Source organism: Apus apus, chromosome 2, assembly GCF_020740795.1.
Source record: "Apus apus isolate bApuApu2 chromosome 2, bApuApu2.pri.cur, whole genome shotgun sequence".
Lineage (NCBI taxonomy): Eukaryota > Metazoa > Chordata > Aves > Apodiformes > Apodidae > Apus > Apus apus.
Window position 1 is genome coordinate 4,169,996 of NC_067283.1, and position 17,880 is coordinate 4,187,875.

Consider the following 17,880-nt stretch of genomic DNA (forward strand, 5'->3'; position numbering starts at 1 on the left):
ATTTCGCTTCTTTCATGCCTCACTGAAAATATCCTCCTTAATTTCAGCATGACTGGGATAAAATGCTTAGATGTCCTTCATTTAATATCTTATAGACCTCAAAATGGCCATGAAAATCCTATCGTGACAGGAACTAGCCTTGTATTTAAGGAGAAAACATGAACAGATGTATATGAAAATACAAATTAGTTCAAAAAGCAGAGTGTTTTGTGATCTTGAGAAACTCTGTGCTGCCCATAGACACAGGGAAAGTTTAAGAAAACTGAGACTCCTGAGCCCAGGGCTTCATGCATCAAGAATGGTACTCAAGTTCAAAACAGACTGATGAAGGCAGAAGAATTTGTCTCCTTTTATCATCATAGCTCTACAATGAGAATCAAACACTTCTGGGAATCTAAATTTAGATCGATTGAAATCAGTTGTGCTCTGAAGCTGAAGTTGTCTTGGTTCTTTGTGATGTAATGAGGGTTCCTCTAAGAACGAAGTTAAAGTCTTAGCCAGTTCCAAGTTAAGTGCAATCATACACAACTAAGTGTGTAACACCTATTCCCACAGCCTTTGATTTTTAAGCAGTAATTTTGCAAGATTACTTGCCTCAATATTTTTTTACCACACTCCAGCCTTGCCTATATAATTTATATCAATAGATGAATATACCTGTATGAAAAACTGTAGTTTCACTTACTTTGTTCTGATACAATGCTCAAGTGGAGGAGTAAGATCATTTTCTTTATCTTCAGTGCACGTCTGAGTTGTGTCTGCAGAGACAGAGATTATTAGTGGTTGGGGCATATTTCTACTCATACAGAAAAGCACAGTGGCTTCTAGGAATTCCACCCATGGAACTGATGGACTAACACTCACATGGTAAATCTCCTAGTCCACAGTAGGCATGTATCTCCTTTGGATTGGAATACCCTGGAAGATGAGCACTGCTGGCACTTGAATACCACCCCAAGTCCTTGTTCACACCTGGAGAGTGTGGTAATCACTGCTTTGCCACCTCTTAAAACCTTGTAGCTCTTGGTCTGCTGCCTGTGCATGGGATGGCAAGCTAAAGGCTGAAAGGGATGACTGAATGTAAATTTGCTGTTGGGAATGATCCCCAGTTGTGCCCAGTATTAGTTGTTTTGGGTCAGAAACTTGTCCAGATTTGTGCTGACTACTTAACATCAAGGATGATCGGGGGACAGGGTTCAGACACATGCTCTGACCCAGGTTATTTTACAAAAATTAGAGATGGTTTCAAGCAAAACTGAATTATAAGGTGAAAGAATATGCTGGAGGGCTGTCATGAGCTTTTTCTTTTGGAACTGATGTAATTACTAAGAAGGCAATTTTCATCACTAGATACAAAGGACAGCAGTGGCTGAATAGGAAACCCCAAGTTCAGTCCAAACTCTGTTAAGATTCCTTCACCCTAGAAGGTTGTCCCTCAACTGTCAAGAAAGCAGAGCACAGAGAGGAGAAGACTGAGTTGTGTTGGGTATGAGAGAGCTACCACAGCCTGAGCATTCCTTTGGGACAGAGAGACAATTGCACTGTTCTGGGGAAAACAGAGAGGTCAGTGTCTCAGACACTGGATCTGTCAACAGTGAAAGTAGTCACTGAATTCCCAGAGAGAAAACATCCTGTGACCAGCTTGGATGTCAAGTCTGCTCAGCTGTTTCCTGTTTTGGAGTAAAATATTTAAACTGCAGCAGATGAGGGTTGGTTGTGTTCTGTTGGGTTTTTTTCTTCTTTGCTGCCTGTCACCCAGCCAACAGGCAGGTTGTGACCAACAAAGGATGCCAAGACAGGGTGTAGGATATGGGTCTGCTTCAGAGAGACTGATGCAGACAGGATGGGAGGCAATTGCTCTTACATTCACAGCTGCCAGTCTCAGATGTATCTGGCTTCCTCATGTCATAGAGAGGACTTGGCTCCCCCTTGGCTGTTGATCTTGTCAGTATAAATACATGTAGAAAATTCTGAATGACTGTTAAGGCAGGAATAGTAGGAGATGGACAATATTTAAAAGTACATAAAGTACTGGCAGCTTTCTCCTAGATCCTCAGAAACTTAGAGGTACCCAGTCTCTAAGTTTCAAAGGGCCTCTTTTATCTTAATATTGAGGAGTTTAACACAGTTCATTAGAGGTCTCCAATAGTATTTGGAACCCTCTAGGAATTCCTGGTACTGGTGTTCTGGATCTCCTTATAGCAAGAAGCAATATCCAGAAGATGAAGAACTTGCTATTCAGGAGATATGATGGGCACGGGTTCAGAAGAGTGGAATCTGAACAGAGAATCACTAAGAGAAGGAATACTGCTCCTAATTTAAATGGCGACTTTAGAGAGTAATGTTTAATTATTTACCTTTCCAGAGGCATTTTTCACATCTCATCTTAACTGTGGGGAAAAAAATGTTCTGAAAGAGTCATAATCAATATACCAGGTATTCTTGGAAGCTGCCTCCAGTGTCTGACCCTCTCCTAATTTCACTGCTTGTGCTGCCTTCTCTGGGATCTGCAAAGGGCTGAGGATGGTGTCTACAGCTCTGGAAGAACCTTCTGAGAAATTCAGTTATATTCTTCTCAGCAATTATTCAGCTGTTTTTTGAAAACAATTTTAAAACAATACAGAGTTGAAGGTATGCACCAGTGAGATGTAAGTTCTGTGCTGAACTATATCCTATGTGTCACTTACAAAGCATCTTCTATCTGGGACAGACCATGTGGGAACCAGTTGGCAACAAAAATCCTGTGAAGCTGAAGCTTTTTTATTTTGAGATAATAATCATGTGATACAATAGAATGAAAGGGATTTTAATTAAAATAAGAGGATAAATAACAGGCAGAAGGACAATTGAATTCACTACCAAATCTTGTGAGATGCTCAAGCCCCAGCATTCACATTCAGACAGCTTTGCCATATCCAACAGCCATCTATAACTCAACCTGTCCAAGAACCAAAATGTAGGTGCAAACAAGGAATACAGACAGCTTATTTTTAAAGAGTGGACTACAGTAGAGTGGCTCTTTAAGATTCAGAAGGAATTTGATTAGATTGTATAAATATATTGAAGGAAAGAAAACAAAAGATAAGTAGGATATTATTAGCAAATAGGAATTTAGTGGTCAAGAATATCTTAACATAGCAATAAGTAGGAGCTTTCTACTTCTTGTCCAAATGCCTTCCAGTTGGAGAAGTACGTTACTACTGTAAAAGCAGCTGCAGAATTTGGCATGGTCTCCTGAAGGAATCAGTGTAATAAGTTGGAAGATCTTTTGCATGCTTGTGTTTCCAGCTAAAAGACTAGATTTGTTACCAGATTCCTGCCATCTTCTGAAGTTGCTGGATTTGGAGATAAGGATTTCAGGCTTCCTCACCCTCTTTGCTCATTTTACTACAGGCATGTGGGGTTAAGGAGCAGGAGAGTTGCACTTGCTGTCTGCAGAATTGATGTGAGGTGTGAAGGAGAATGCAAGCAGTTATAGACTTGGGAGCATGAACAGGCCAGATCACAACCTGTTCCTTGGAAACCCGTGTCTCTGAAAGATTTGCCAGTCTGTGTAAAGCAGCACATGCTCATTTTTAATGATTTCAAGAGCTTAGCCTCAAAATTTCCTTGTGAAACCTAATTTCCCAACTAATCACCAAAATTAATTATGGAAATTAGGGAACAGGCCCACAAAGAATCTTTAATGCCTAAGAAAGACCATCGTTCTTTGTAAGACTGGATTCCTCTTTCTGAGGTGATGCTGTTGCCACCACCAGAGATGAAATGCAGAGTTACTGAGTTGTACATACCAACCGTTAACCGAATTTCTTCTTCCTGGTTGGCCAAGCCATCATAATAATATAAATCAAATCTCCTCTCAGTTTTCCAGTCACATAGTAAGTCCTTTTCCAAACAAAAAAGCACACTGAAGTGGCTTTCACTGCATACCAACCAAATCGGGTATTTAGGGGTCTTCAAGTAACAACCAACCTAAAAGACAGATACAGAACATCAGAACATACCAGGGAGAAAGGAGAGAAACAATTTGTTGTGAAAACATGAGATGTTTAAGATCAGTTATTAATTATAATTTCAAAATATTAATGAAGGCTCATTACATGAAGCAGAGCAGGATAGCTCTGGTAAATCATGGAACACATAAAAAGTTATCAGCAGGTAAACAGCCTTGGTAACTAGGGCAATGGACTCAAACTTGAGCATAGGAAGTTCCACCTCAACATGAGGAAGAACTTCTTTACTGTGAGGGTTACAGAGCCCTGGGACAGGCTGCTCAGAGAGGTTGTGGAGTCTCCTTCTCCGGAGACTTTCAAGACCCATCCGGATGCTTTTCTGAGTGATCTGCTCTAGTCCTGTGTGGTTTTTTGGTCCTGCTCTGTCAGGGAGGTTAGACTCGATGATCTTCGGAGGTCCCTTCCAACCCCTAATATTCTGTGATTCTGTGATTCTGCAATGAAATCCAGCTGCCGTATCCTTGCAGCAAAAAGATCATAGCCCAGATGATCAGAATCAAATGAAACCAAAACCAACCTATCCTCTGCAATAGCTAGAACAGTTAAACTCCACTGGGAGTTTAGGTCAGGAATACTACATGAGATCCACGGGAAATCATACTCTTATGTAACACTACCTGGAAACCATGAGACTTCCTAGGATCTCAGATGACATGAGACATGTTCATGTGGACAACTAAACTGAGGCCAATCTTGGCTTAAGAATATAACACATTCCCTTCATTTTATCATCTACTTCTAGCTTCACAATCCAGATATGTAAGATATTTTCAGCTACTAGAAGAAAGCAGCTTGTTTTGATTCATTTTTCTTAAAAGTGAAATATTTTCAGCTGAAACAGTCAAACTTGATGATCTTTAAGAATCATAGAAACATAGAATCTACTGAGTTGGAAGGGACCCATCAGGATCACCAAGTCCAACTCCTGTCCCTACATAGGGCACTCCAAGAATCACACCATGTACCTGAGACCATCAAAAGGTCCTTTTTGAAAGGCTCTTTCCAACCTAGATGATGCTATGATTCGATGAAAAAACCTAAATCTTTCTTTACCAGATGTGTTTTCTTTTCTTCATAAATCCCTAAATACTCAGTATGAAATCATTTCCACGCTTGTTACTAATTTGAAGTATTATTATTAAATCTACCAGCTATTGAAAATGCTATTACAGAAATTCTTTGTGTTTGCATTTTTTATCTAGATATGTATCAATTTATTAGTTTAATCAGCTTAATCAGCTTTTTTTTCTGCTTCTTCAAACCATAGTCTTTAAGGTTCAAGTCCAGCAAAGTATAGAGGATAATTTTACATATATTTAGGCTCACATCTATAATTTCTCATGGAATTTATGTTTTAAGGCAGACATATGCATTAATACCTGGGGAAGTGTATGTATGGTTTTGAAACTTAAAATACAATGATATATAATGTGTCATGGAAATTTCCTGCATCCCATGAGGTCAGTAAATATCTTGTAGGATTTTCTTCACCTCACATTAATGTGTTCTGACATAGACACCATCTTCCTGTTCCATGCTGCTACTTTAGAGCTGCAGCTTCAGTTAATGATTTTAGCATCTTCAGTAGTAAAAAAAACAAAGTAAATATAGTGATTAGATTGTTTAATATAGCAAAGAATCCAATAGCTAGTATTAGGTGTATTCCTAAAATTGAAAGCTGCATTCTAAGTTCAAAATTAATCCTGTTTTTTTTTCTGCCATTTAATTGCTCTTTTCTATATCTTTGATAAATTGCTCAGAGAAACTAAAATCCAAAATAAAACTCAGTGTTTTTAGTGGAGTGTTTCTGGCTACAGCTCTGCTTATCATTCTTATTCCAGACAGAATCAGCACGTTATGTATAACCAGCTTTATTTGATCCCAGTTTCATGCATCCCTTGCTAAACACTTGTTGCCTGGCTGGCATGCTACCCATCTGCCAAACAAGGAATGGCAACCAAACGTGCAAATATATGGGCACAGAAATATAAGATCAGTTTCTGTCTTCATCATACAGACACCTGGATGGAAGAAACTTTGTTGCTTAGAGGCTCAGGTAGTTTTGAAGAGGTTTCTATATTAGCGATATAATCTACAGAAAACAAAGAATCATAGAATGGTTTGGGTTGGAAGGGACTTTAAAGATCATCTAGTTCCAACCCCCCTGCATGGGCAGGGACACCTCCCACTAGACCAGGTTGCCCAGAGCCTCATCCAACCTTGAACATTTCCAGAGATGGGGTTTCCACAGCTTCCCTGGGCAACCTGTGCCAGTGTCTCACCACCCTCACACTAAAGAACTTCTTCTTAATGCCTTCCAGCTTAAAACCATTAGCTCCTGTCCTACCACTACAAAGCCTGGTAAAAAGCCCCTCCCCAGCTTTCTTATGAGCCCCTTTCACATACTGAAAGGCCACTATAAGGTCTCCTTGGAGTCTTTTCTTCAGGCTGAACAGCCCCAACTCTTTCAGCCTGTCTTCATAGGAGAGCTGCTCCAGCCCTCTGATCATCTTTGTGGCCCTTCTCTGGACCCACTCCAAGAGCTCCATGTCCTTCCTGTGTTGAGGGCTCCAAGACTGGACATGGTGCTCCAGGTGGAGTCTCACAAGAGCAGAGGGGCAAAATCACCTCCCTTGACCTGCTGGCCATGCTCCTTCTCTGTTTATTGCTACCAGTATCTTTACCACTATGGGATTTAAATCATGCTTCAGCATATGCAGTAGGTGGTAGTGGAAACTGGAAGGCTTTTAACAAAAAATTGCTCATATGGTTCCTAGATCTCAATTAATGGATACAGCTTCTACAGTACAGCCCTCAGTTTTTACCTTGGGCATGCAAGTGTAAATGTCAAGAACATGCTGCTAAAAGTCAGAAGCCAACATATATGCTATTGTAATTAGCAGCATTTTAAGTGATGAGTGTCTGGGTTTTATATTATTGAGTTTTAGAATTTATATCTGAAATTATAGGAGTACATAACCAACTATATTCCCCAGTGAGAATTTCCTCAGATGTTAGATAACAAATCTCTAGCTAATTAAGTAACTGTTCCCTGACTCGCTAATATCTATTCAAAACAGCCTTTTATACAACAGTTTTGCTTTTTAAGTAAATTCTTGGCTTAAAAGTACAGAAGGTTTTTTACAAGCTTACAAAAGTACTCATAACAGGAGTTATCAAGAAGGGAAACACGCAGATGCAACAAAAGATGGCAAATCAGAGGGATACGGATGAAAAGATTCAGTCTCATAAACATGCATATTTTCATATGCAGATAGATCAAAGCCAAAATGGAACAGCCAGCCTTCTCCTCAAAATGTGTTCTTCCCACATATGACTGCTAAAGTAACTTTACAAGCTTCGTCAAACAACGCTTGACAAAACAAGATGAGAGAGATACAGAACATTCTTGCTCACATGAACAGTCCCCTTGAAGTCAGGACAAATTGTTCAGATAAGCAAGGTCTGTAGGAACTAACTCCAAATATGTATAGTTTTCAATGACAATGCTTGCAGAAGAAGGAGAGGGCATGAACTTTCAGACAATAAGGAGAGTATAAAAACATTGCAGGCTAAACTGTCACCTCCAGTAAAAAGGGAGATTCCTTCACTCCAATTTCATCATTTATACTGGTTGAGGATCAGCTACTGCCTTTACCATCAAAGTGTGTTCCAGGTGTTGGCTGGTCCCTACAGGTGTGCTTCTCCCTTAAACTACTGGCCATTCTGTCCCACACTATCATCACCTTCTAAGGGCTTCTTGTTCTCCATACACCTCACATTATTCCTACACTAGTAGATTAAACAGGTCCAGGATTTGCTTCCCAGCTTTACAGCCAACTGCCACGGAACGTTTTTCATCTGTAAGGCTAAAATTCTTTCCTCTCCCCAAACATGTTACTTTGTCTAGATTTCCTATAAGGAACTTCCCTCTCCCCTAGCATTCCTCAAATCACATCTAGATTTTTTCCACAAGATACAATATGGAATCATGCTACCAACAAAGTAAGGACAATCCTCATTTGAGAGGATTCCTTTGCCCCCTTCTTCAAGCCCCAGCTGTTGAGTAGACTAAAAGTATGTCCTCATTTAACTGGTCCAGCTGGTGAGCAGTGGCTGCTTCTTCAATTGCCTGGCCAAGCTGGTTGGTGATAGTACTCCTGGAATATAATAGGACCTTGAAGCAGAACACAGAAGAATAAGCATGAACACCTAATACTCTGACTCCTCAGGAAACCCTTTCAAATCAAGAGTGTGTGTCATCCAGCAAGTGTTTGCCAGAGAACAGGGCCATTCTTTCCAGCTGTTGTATGGTGCCCTATGCGTGTAATGCTGGCTCTCACTTCCAAAGGCAAATCAGGGATATACAACTTGAATCTATTTTATTAAATATTGTGCTTTTTGTTTAGGGCTAAACAGCTGTATTCCTACTTTGTAGAACACAAAACTAATCCTTTTTTTAGCTGCCTGCAGTATCATAATGCATTAAAAAGTAATAATGCATTAGTATTCAAATATTTGTTTTCAAACATACTCATTAATCTTCAGAGGGGAAAAAAAAGTAAGAGGGGGAATGAATTAGATGTATTTTCCTGCTGCATGTTTTCATGGAGCAAACTTCACTAACCCTAATCCTCTCCCTTAGGAATCCCTTACGAATGCTCATAAACTTCAAGGACACAATTCTCATCTTTGGAAAATGTCAACCTTTCATAAGGAAGCACCTTCGAAGGGCTCATTTTCAACACTATGAATGGTCTTTTTCCCCATCTGACTCTAGCTGCAATTGCACGATGGTGAAATTAAACCTACAGACAAATATTGAATATTGGCGAATTACTGTAATGTACCTGCCAGAACGAGTGTGTGGTACTTCACCATTCCCATTTTACTTGCTCACTGAACAAGCCCATCTTTTGCCATGCACATACCAGAAAACACAAACAAGAGCTGTGTGCTGGTTTGGTTCTGGCAGGATTTCAGTAGCACAGGAGGCACCCGAGGGGTGGCTCCTGTAAGAAGCTACTAAAAGCTCCCCCAGCTCAGGTAGCCAAGGCTAGAGTGACTAGAGAGACAATAGAGTCACCTCTGTGATTATGAATGAACTGCTGTTAAGACCTGAGAGCAGAGAGAGAGAAAGTGAAAGAGCACAGAGGTGAATGTGGTGCCAGGGTGAAGATCCTGAGGTTGGTGAGGAAGAAGGTGCCCAAGCAGAAGTTTCCCTGCAACCCATGGCGAGATGGCAGCTGTGCCCCTGCACTCATGGAGAAATGCAGTGGAACATTCCCTGAAGGCACCAGGAGGGGAGAATGTGGATCTGCAGCCGTGGAAGCCCCCGGGCCAGGGGAGTTTGTTCCTGAAGCCCCCGTGACTCTGCGGGCAGCTCTGGAGCAGCTCCAGGCCTGGTGGGAAGGACTCATGGAGGAGAGGTTGGTGGAGGACTCTGCCATGGGAGGGACCCTGTGGGGAAGCAGGGCAGGACTGTGAGGAATCCTTCCTGAGGAGGAAGGAGCAGCAGGAACCACCAGCCTGTGATGTGACTCTAAACCCCATCCCCATCCCCCTGTGCTGCTGGGGGGAAGGAGGGAGACAAACCAGGAACAAAGGGATTTGGGCCCGGGAAGAAGGGAGGGGAGGGGTAACATATGCAAACCCTGCTCTGTGTGTGTCTGTGTCCTGTGGGTGTTTGATTAGTGTGAAATTGAATTATTATTTTTCCCCAAGTTGAGTCTGGTTTGCCCGGGACCATAGAGGTGCATGAACCCACCTTGTCCTTTGTCTCGACCCATGAGCTTCTAGTTGGGTTTGTCCCCCCCATCCCAAAGTGCGTGTGAGATGGGGGGTGTTGGGCAGTGACTGATTCAAAGAACCATGTGGCTGGTTCTTTGTTGTCATGTTAGGCCCAAACCATGACAAAATGCAACCTAGATTCAGTGTCTCTTGGGCTTCATTTAAACACTTCACCTCGAACAGAAACAAACACCAGGTTATCATTCCTATGCAATGTCCATGATTCCAAGAAGACGATACCAAAACCAAAGGAGATCACTGGATATGGCTAATGTGGTGCCATTTTTTCTCCAGGAGTTTTGTTATCATTTAATATGATTTCATGTCCTTGTTTGTTGAACTTTACTTAAAAAAACCCCATAAAAATATTAAATTATCTTCTGTTTTAGTGCAAACTTCAGTCATTTCTTGCTAGTTTGGTAGCCTGAATACAACTGTCATAAATGCTTATTTTCCAAAGTAATCATCCAGTGCAGTACTAAGGCCCCTGTGATTCCCCAAAGGTCTGGGTTCAGTCAAACTGAATAATTGCTGGATGTCCTGAATCCAATAGGATTGACAGACAAAAGGGTAATTACACAAAGCTTTCACAGTCACAGGCCACAGCCTATTGTTTGTTCTGTCAGAATTTTCTCCCCACAATTGCAATGACCTTTACTGAATTAATAATAAATAATGTCCCAAAAGTGTTAAGACTGAAGCATCAATTGTGTAAAAGCAGACACCCTTGCAACAGCCCTTGGGTGATCAAGGACACCACTGATTCAGTTCATCTATTCCACCAGCACTATCAAAACACCAGATCAGCTATATTTCTATTCTATTTGCACTTAGTTAAGGGACAGTGCTATTATTGCCATGAATATGTATTTTATTTCAATCAGATTAAGAAAAAAAATATTGTCATAATATTTGACATTCAGAGTATGCATAATTTAATGACTATTCCAAGTTAAGTAGAAGTTGAAGAATTTTTAGCCAGATTATTATAAATGGTAGCAAAACCCGCTACTGCTACATTGGAGCCCTAGGTAATTTCTCTGCAGCTTTGAATCCTTGTTATTGTAAAATAGGAAATCTTTATGCTCATTAATTGGGGTTTTAAAAGGGCAACATTAATGAAGAAGAATAGAAAGAGATGTGTGATGAGATTTTCAGTAACAATTATGTCAATGAAAACTAAGCTACAATCTGGTGATGTTCCATGGGGTGAGATTCACCCAGTGTAGTCACTCACATCTGAGTGACACTCACACCTGGTGAGACACTGGAACAGGTTGCCCGGGAAATTGTGGTTCCCTGCTCCCTGGAAGTGTTCAAGGCCAAGCAGGACGGGTCTTTGAGCAACTTGGTCTAATGGGAGGTGTCCCTGCCCACAGCAGGGGGTTTGGATCTAGATGATCTTTAAGATCACTTCCAACACAAACCATTCCATGATTCTATGATTCGATCCCAGGACTACTAAACCAAACAAAAGACTCCTGGACAACACTGGCTTTTGACTGAAGCTCTCTTATGTTGCCACAACATAAAAGAAGACAGCAGCTGTGACAAGGCAGATAGACCTGAGTGTGCCAGGTAGCCTCAGGATCTTTTCTTTATCCTTGTTCCATTCTGCTGCTTTGCCGGTGTGTCCCATCAAGTGAAGAAATACTGAGGGAGATTCAGACCCTCATTCAGAAGGTCTGCCCTTTCCTCAGCACTTTGCCATTTCCTCAATACACATGAAGAAGTTTATAGTTAATTTCAATAATTTACTTCACTGCAATGACAAAGACAGATCAAGATTCAGTCCACTTAACTTTTCAGCAGCTATTTCTAGGCTGGCTTGCCTACTAGGTTGGCTTTGGTTGTCTGTAAAATCAGGCAAGAAAGAGATGGGTATTGTCAGAAATGTGGACCCTTCTGTTCGTCAGCTATAAGTGGAGTCTTACCTGAAGCTTTTTCAGCCTATGAAGGACCTAAAGTTAGAAGGGATAACACCCAATCCAAATGCAGGTATTTATAATCTAGAGAGATATATGGAAAATATTTAACTTACCATTTTCTGGTTTGTCTGTCTGTAAAGCATGCAAAACTCTTTTAAACTTGTGGGGTTTGTTATTCTTATTGTCTTCAATAAAAACTCTGATCCTATTTTTTTTTTTTTGGAAGGACTTTGACAAGAAATCAATGCCAATATCCCAACAACAGAGACTAGCCTCTGGGAAAATAGCTGCCCATGGAGAAGTAGAAGGACAATAGGACTTCATTAAAGGAAATGTCTTTTTTCAGGCTGGAAAGGAAGATGTAAAAACAAGGAATGAAGAACAGATTTTTAAAAGGCCAGTGCCTTGGTCAGTCTTGTTTCAGCTGAAGTTGTAGGTATCATGTCTTTGCCCATGGTGGCACTCAGAAATGTCTTCTGTAAACAGCAAGGTCCCTTGCTGAAAGGATCTACACAGCCCAGTATGTACCACATACCCATTACTGAAAATTAAGAGGAAAATTAAAACCAACCATCACTTTCCATTTTGCACATGCATATTTTTATTGTTGGTTTCTTAAACGAGATGGTTAAAAACCTTATTCTAAACCTGCCCTTCCATAACCCCACCAATGACCTGGTTTGAATCCAAGTCAATCTCCCTAAGAAATGTGCCTGTTGAGGAAACATTTCCCAGGGAAGAAGGTTCTAGGAAGGGCATTCCACAGGGCACATAAACAGGTGAGGTGCCAGAAGACAGAGCATATGTGCTGAATTTAATAATTCAAATAGGTCTTGTTATAGCACAGAGTGTGCTGGTTTCATCAAAAGGACCAAAGTTAATATTTCCAATCTGTGGAATTTTAATGACTAAATTTTGTTTATTTATGTTTCTCTCTCTTTTTAAAAGTAATAGGAAAAAACAGAAGCATAAACTCTCTGTCAATGCCACGTTCTCTCTTCATTTTCAGAGGTGCAAAAACTAAAAAGCATCAGCCTCTTGAAATACTGACAGCTGAGGCAGAGACTTGGACCTTGTCAAGAATGAGAGTAGGGTGAGTTGGGGAGGTCAGATGGCAGGAGGTTTAACTACTACAGCAGGACAGGTTAAAAGCAGGAGAGAAGCAGTGAAAACAAAGAATAATTGGAGTCAAGGTTCAAGAGACAGCCTTGAATATTTCCATTACTTCACGTACAACAGCACATACCTAAAGTGGTTTCAAAACACTTTAGAAGTTGAGACTGAGTCCTGTTCTATGTTCCCAGTTCAGCCAGCAGCTTACTGGATCACTTATTGAGATAAGCACTTTGACTATTTTTTGTCTGTTAACCTGCCTATAAAAGAGTAATGATACTTGACTCTTTTGCAAAGCACAGATCTATTCATAGGAAAAGACACAATAAATGCCAGATATATTATTATAATTATTAACCATAATAATTATAATAATAGTATAATTTAAATTATTTGAGATTATTTTTCTCCTTTTTTTTTTTTTTTGCTGTTAGTCTCTTAAATGATCTTATATAAATACAAGGAGCATCTGTTCCATCTATTTCTGCTTTTAATGTCACAATAAGTTTTGAAAAGGACATTTAATCATTCAATTATTTTTTTTTTTTCTGCTGCAATTGTACAGCAGGATTTAGGGCAAAGACTCTGACTGAAATTTCTCAATCACTTCTATAATTGGCCCTGCCCACTTATTGTGCCTCACCCTTTTCTCTGAGGTCCTGTCCCTGCTGCAGAAACCACTCAGCTTCCCTGAGACTGCTCCTGAACTGCTGCATCTGCAGCCCAGCACCCAGAGGAGAATCTGCACCAATTTGATGTGGGCTGACCAGCTATTGGAAAAGTTTCCATTGCTTTAAGAGCTCTAAAAAATTCTCATGAAACCTAAAATCTTAATTTAAGCTTCCAAGCTAAATGTGTAAGATCAGAGGGAATTAATATAGCTTAAACATGGGCTTAGCACAAAGAAAAGAAATCCAAATATATGTAAATATGAAACTTGCCTACTGAAAAGTAACATAATTGGACTTTTAGCTTTTTTGCATTAAAATATGGAATCTCACTATGAAACTAAACGTTTGCATATGAAATAGATTGAATGAATCCATCTGCCACTGGGAAACAATTTGCAACAAGTAATTACATTTCAAAAAATATCCTGAGTATAGCGATATGTTAGGACTGAGAGTGATGATTAGACATTAATAATTCCAGACAAATTACACAAAAGCACACATTTTTCCAATCAGCAAAGATAACACATTCAGCATGACCTATTGAAAGTGATTACTGGAGCAGCAACAGAGGGATTCTTCAGGCAGCCACTGAGGAAAAATGGACTGATTATTCTGTTTTGACTTGCTACTGCTGAAGTTTGACTGGATTCATTCAGTTCTCATGCCCTCGTGATATTTTCAGCTCAGAAGACATGCCTGGGAAGTGATGGACTATAAACAAATACTCCACATTTTAGAAAAAAAGGAAAGAAAATGGTATAGAAATCTTTTCTAGGTGGGTTTACTGCATCTAGCCTGGAATCTTGCATCTCACTTCCTAAATGCATTGGTTAGTTAAAAGAAGTCTAGAGAAGAGCAATAAAAATAAGCTTTGGACAGGATATAATGATGAAAAACAGAGGAACTGTTACATCAGCTTCCAGTGTCTAGTGGATGGGGAAGAACTGTTTAGGGGGCAGGCTGGATTTAAAGTAAGAACGATAGTCAGAGGAAACTAAGTAAATTAACAGTCAGATTTAATATGAGTACATCCAAAGCACAAGCTGTGTGGTGGATGTCAAAATCCCCACATTTGCTGGTACCTGCAAATCTGCATTTGCATGTCTTCATATTTTCAAGTAGAGAAATATGAGAAAAAAAGGTAAGGTTATAGGCATTATAATCAGTTACCAATGGCTATCTGAAGAAAAAGGCATGGAATTTCATGGATACAGATTTTTCAAAAGCAAGCCTACTATATAACAGAACATAAAAATATCCTGCATTATCCCCTGAGAGATTGGTTGGATGTGACCTACAGGGAGTTTTCCAGCTCTCATGTCTATGATTCACCATATAGCATGCTCAGGATTTTCTTACTCCTGGAAACAACAGAAAAAAAACAAACCAACAACCAAAAATGACAGTTCTTTTCCATTACTGGTTTCAGTTACCATCCTCATAGCCACGATGTAATTGGATGCTGAATCCACTTACCAAAGCACTGAGAGGAAGAAAAGAGTCAGTTTGAAAGACTTAGAGGCAAATGCTATTTATTCTCAGTTCTGCTGCTGCAAACTGGGACTTTTAATTTCTCTGAATTGGTCTAAACCTCCATCTTTGTAACAGAAAGTAAAATCTGGCCCTTCACGCTTAAGCCACAGTGGAGAATCCCCCGACCTGAGGCCAAAGCCCACCAGGATCTGACTTCTGTCCTAGTCCTAAGGCAGGCATTGCAACATGTGCTGAGAAGTACAGACTGAAATGTGGAGCACTCCCAGATGTTCTTAATAAAAAGCAAGACAATTTGCATCAGATGCTGGACTAGTGGAGACTTAAAAAAAAAAAAGGAAACTATGTCTACCGGAGTGTCTGCAACTGATTACGGGTCACCAACTTGGAAAACACTTCACTGCTCATGAGTCCAGCTCCCAGGCAAGGGCACAGTAGTAGAAGAAACAGGACCCACCCCCCCTCCCCAAGATTTTTATTTGCAGAAGAAGTGGAAGACAGTGTCTGATCCTCTGGGTTAACTTTGTATTTTATTTTTAGAGGGCAGATGGGAAAGAAATAGCTCTTACCTGCGCTGACCTCACTTGCCATTTTGCTACTTAGAAGTCATTCTCCTCACTAGAGAATGGAAAAAATGCTGCAGTGGTGCATAACCATTTTTTGAGGTTTTAAATGTTACATTGTTTATAGAAAAGGACAACAAGCTGGAACTAGACATAGAGGCTACTTTATTTTTTTTCCAGTTTGTTCTGAATTAATTGGATTTGGATACTCTGATATGCTGTCTTGACTGAATCTGAGCCTTATAATCTTATGAATAATGTAAAGGATTGAATTAATTGAAACTCAATAAAAGTTATAATTTGTCAGTAGAAGGAAAATGTAACTGACTTTAGCCATATGGGAAACACTTAACATCAGGATTTGTTTTCGGTCCCACATCTGTATATCAGTACTAACGAATTCTTTGCTAATCACAAATTTGTACAGAGGCACTGACTACAAATCCAGATGGGACAGATACAATTATCTAATCTGGCATCCAACACAAGCAAAAGAATTTCAGATAATATCCTTGCATCAAACACAAGGTTGTCTGCCTAAGATAGAACATGTCTTTAGGAAAGATGTCCATCTTGATGACAATGTCTGTTGATGGAGAACCAGTGAAATCATAACACAAGCTTTTTCCAGAGGTAAATTAATGGCTGCCAGTTCTTTGATATTTTAATCTGTATTTTAATTTTCATTATAACTACAATCGATATACTAATCTCAAAGACATGTTAAACTGAACTTTTCCATTATATTCACAGCTACTTTAATTGTCTTTTCTGTGATGTACTGCTGGTCCAATATGACCACATTACAGCATGAAGTAGAGGATTCCATCTGGCTTCCCATCACAAGGGAACTTGTGGAAAGCTGAACACTTAGAGATTAATTTGCTTATATATAAATGGCTAAGATATAGTTGTTCACCTGTGAGATGGGTGTCTCAATTCCACTATAATCAGTGGAGATCTAGTGAATAAAGTCAGGGGAATTTGTTCAGCTCAGCCTACATACTCAATCATGTGTAGGCAGCTGAACAGCCTTCAGTTGCACTGAGCAGGTCCTAGTTCATATAGATAGATCTATGCAGTAGCCACTTAAATAGAAGTGTGTTAGTCTGTAAGATGACTCCTCCTTCAGGAGATCAACTAGAAAATAACACAGGCAGGCAAGACTTGAGATGCTGTAGACTAATCAAGTCATTTACCAAGGGGTGGCACTTAAGACACAGAGCCTGAATCTAGAAGGGAGACCACGCTCTGCCTCTGGGCATCTAAAATAGGTCTAGATGCCTCTGAGTGAGCAATTCAATCAAGTCTATAATTTCTTAGCTGCTATACTCATTCCAAAACAATTTTAAACTGATTTGTTTCCTTTTTAATGAAAATAAGAATGGGAAACATACCTGGCAAACATCATAATGCTCGAAGAGAGACAGCAAACCAATATCACTGCGGCTTGTGATGCCTTTCAAAATGGTGATGTTGCCATTTCCAGAGTCCAGCTCTATCACATTGTTGAAAACATTGGACACAGCTTTGCCAGTCAAAAGCAAGTTCACCAGTTCCTGTTTGTGACATGTTTCAAGCAAACAAACAAACAGTAAACATCTTGTCTCTGCCAGACATCAGTACAAGATTGATTGAGAACTGATAAAGTTACACATCTACCAGAATCCTAATTTATGTGGTAGTTTTAAGCTTAAGGTTAGGATTAATATTGCTTATACAATTTCTTCCAGCTATTCTGGGGAAAAATGTACTCCCAAAGTAAGATGAGGAAATATCAGCAGAGTTTTCAGTGTTCATCTTTCCAAAGTCAAACCTCTGATAATCAATTTACTCTTACATCCAACTCTTTGTTGTTTGCTTGTGGTTTTTTTAATAAAAACATTCTGGTGTGTGTTTTTCTCTACAACAAAAGCTACAGAATGAATTATATAAATTAACAGCCTGTACCATGATATAAATGTACAGCCTGACATTTCTGCATGTGCTTAGTGATGCATTTTTCTTGTTGGGCAAGATTTGTTAAAGGATTTATTTCTTTTCTCACTGACTATTTCTGGATGAACTTAAGTCTCACTCAGTAAGACATTGACCCACATGACTTCCCATCTGGTCCATATCACTAATAAACTTAATATAGCAGATTGTAGATTATTCCTCTCTAATTGCACTAGGAATACAAGTGTGTCAGAGGTTAATACATGTGAGAAGGGGTGTGTGTGTGTGTGTGGATGTGCACGAGAGCCTGTGTAAAACTCAAGGAACAGAGACACCAGTCACCCTGCTTAGCAGAAGACTCTACAAGGGC

General features: G+C 39.8%; 1 protein-coding gene across 3 annotated transcripts in view; it reads right to left on the reverse strand.

The window, feature by feature from the left end:
• Positions 1-17,880, reverse strand: part of MINDY4 (MINDY lysine 48 deubiquitinase 4) — an 88,112-nt gene that overhangs the window by 10,250 nt on the left and 59,982 nt on the right. For all 3 annotated transcript variants that reach the window (XM_051610395.1, XM_051610396.1, XM_051610394.1), the window contains 3 exons: positions 16,970-17,131; positions 3,792-3,972; positions 686-758 (listed from right to left, as the gene is read on the reverse strand). In XM_051610395.1, the coding sequence (XP_051466355.1) occupies positions 686-758; positions 3,792-3,972; positions 16,970-17,131 (416 nt within the window). The remainder of the gene's footprint in view (positions 1-685; positions 759-3,791; positions 3,973-16,969; positions 17,132-17,880) is intronic.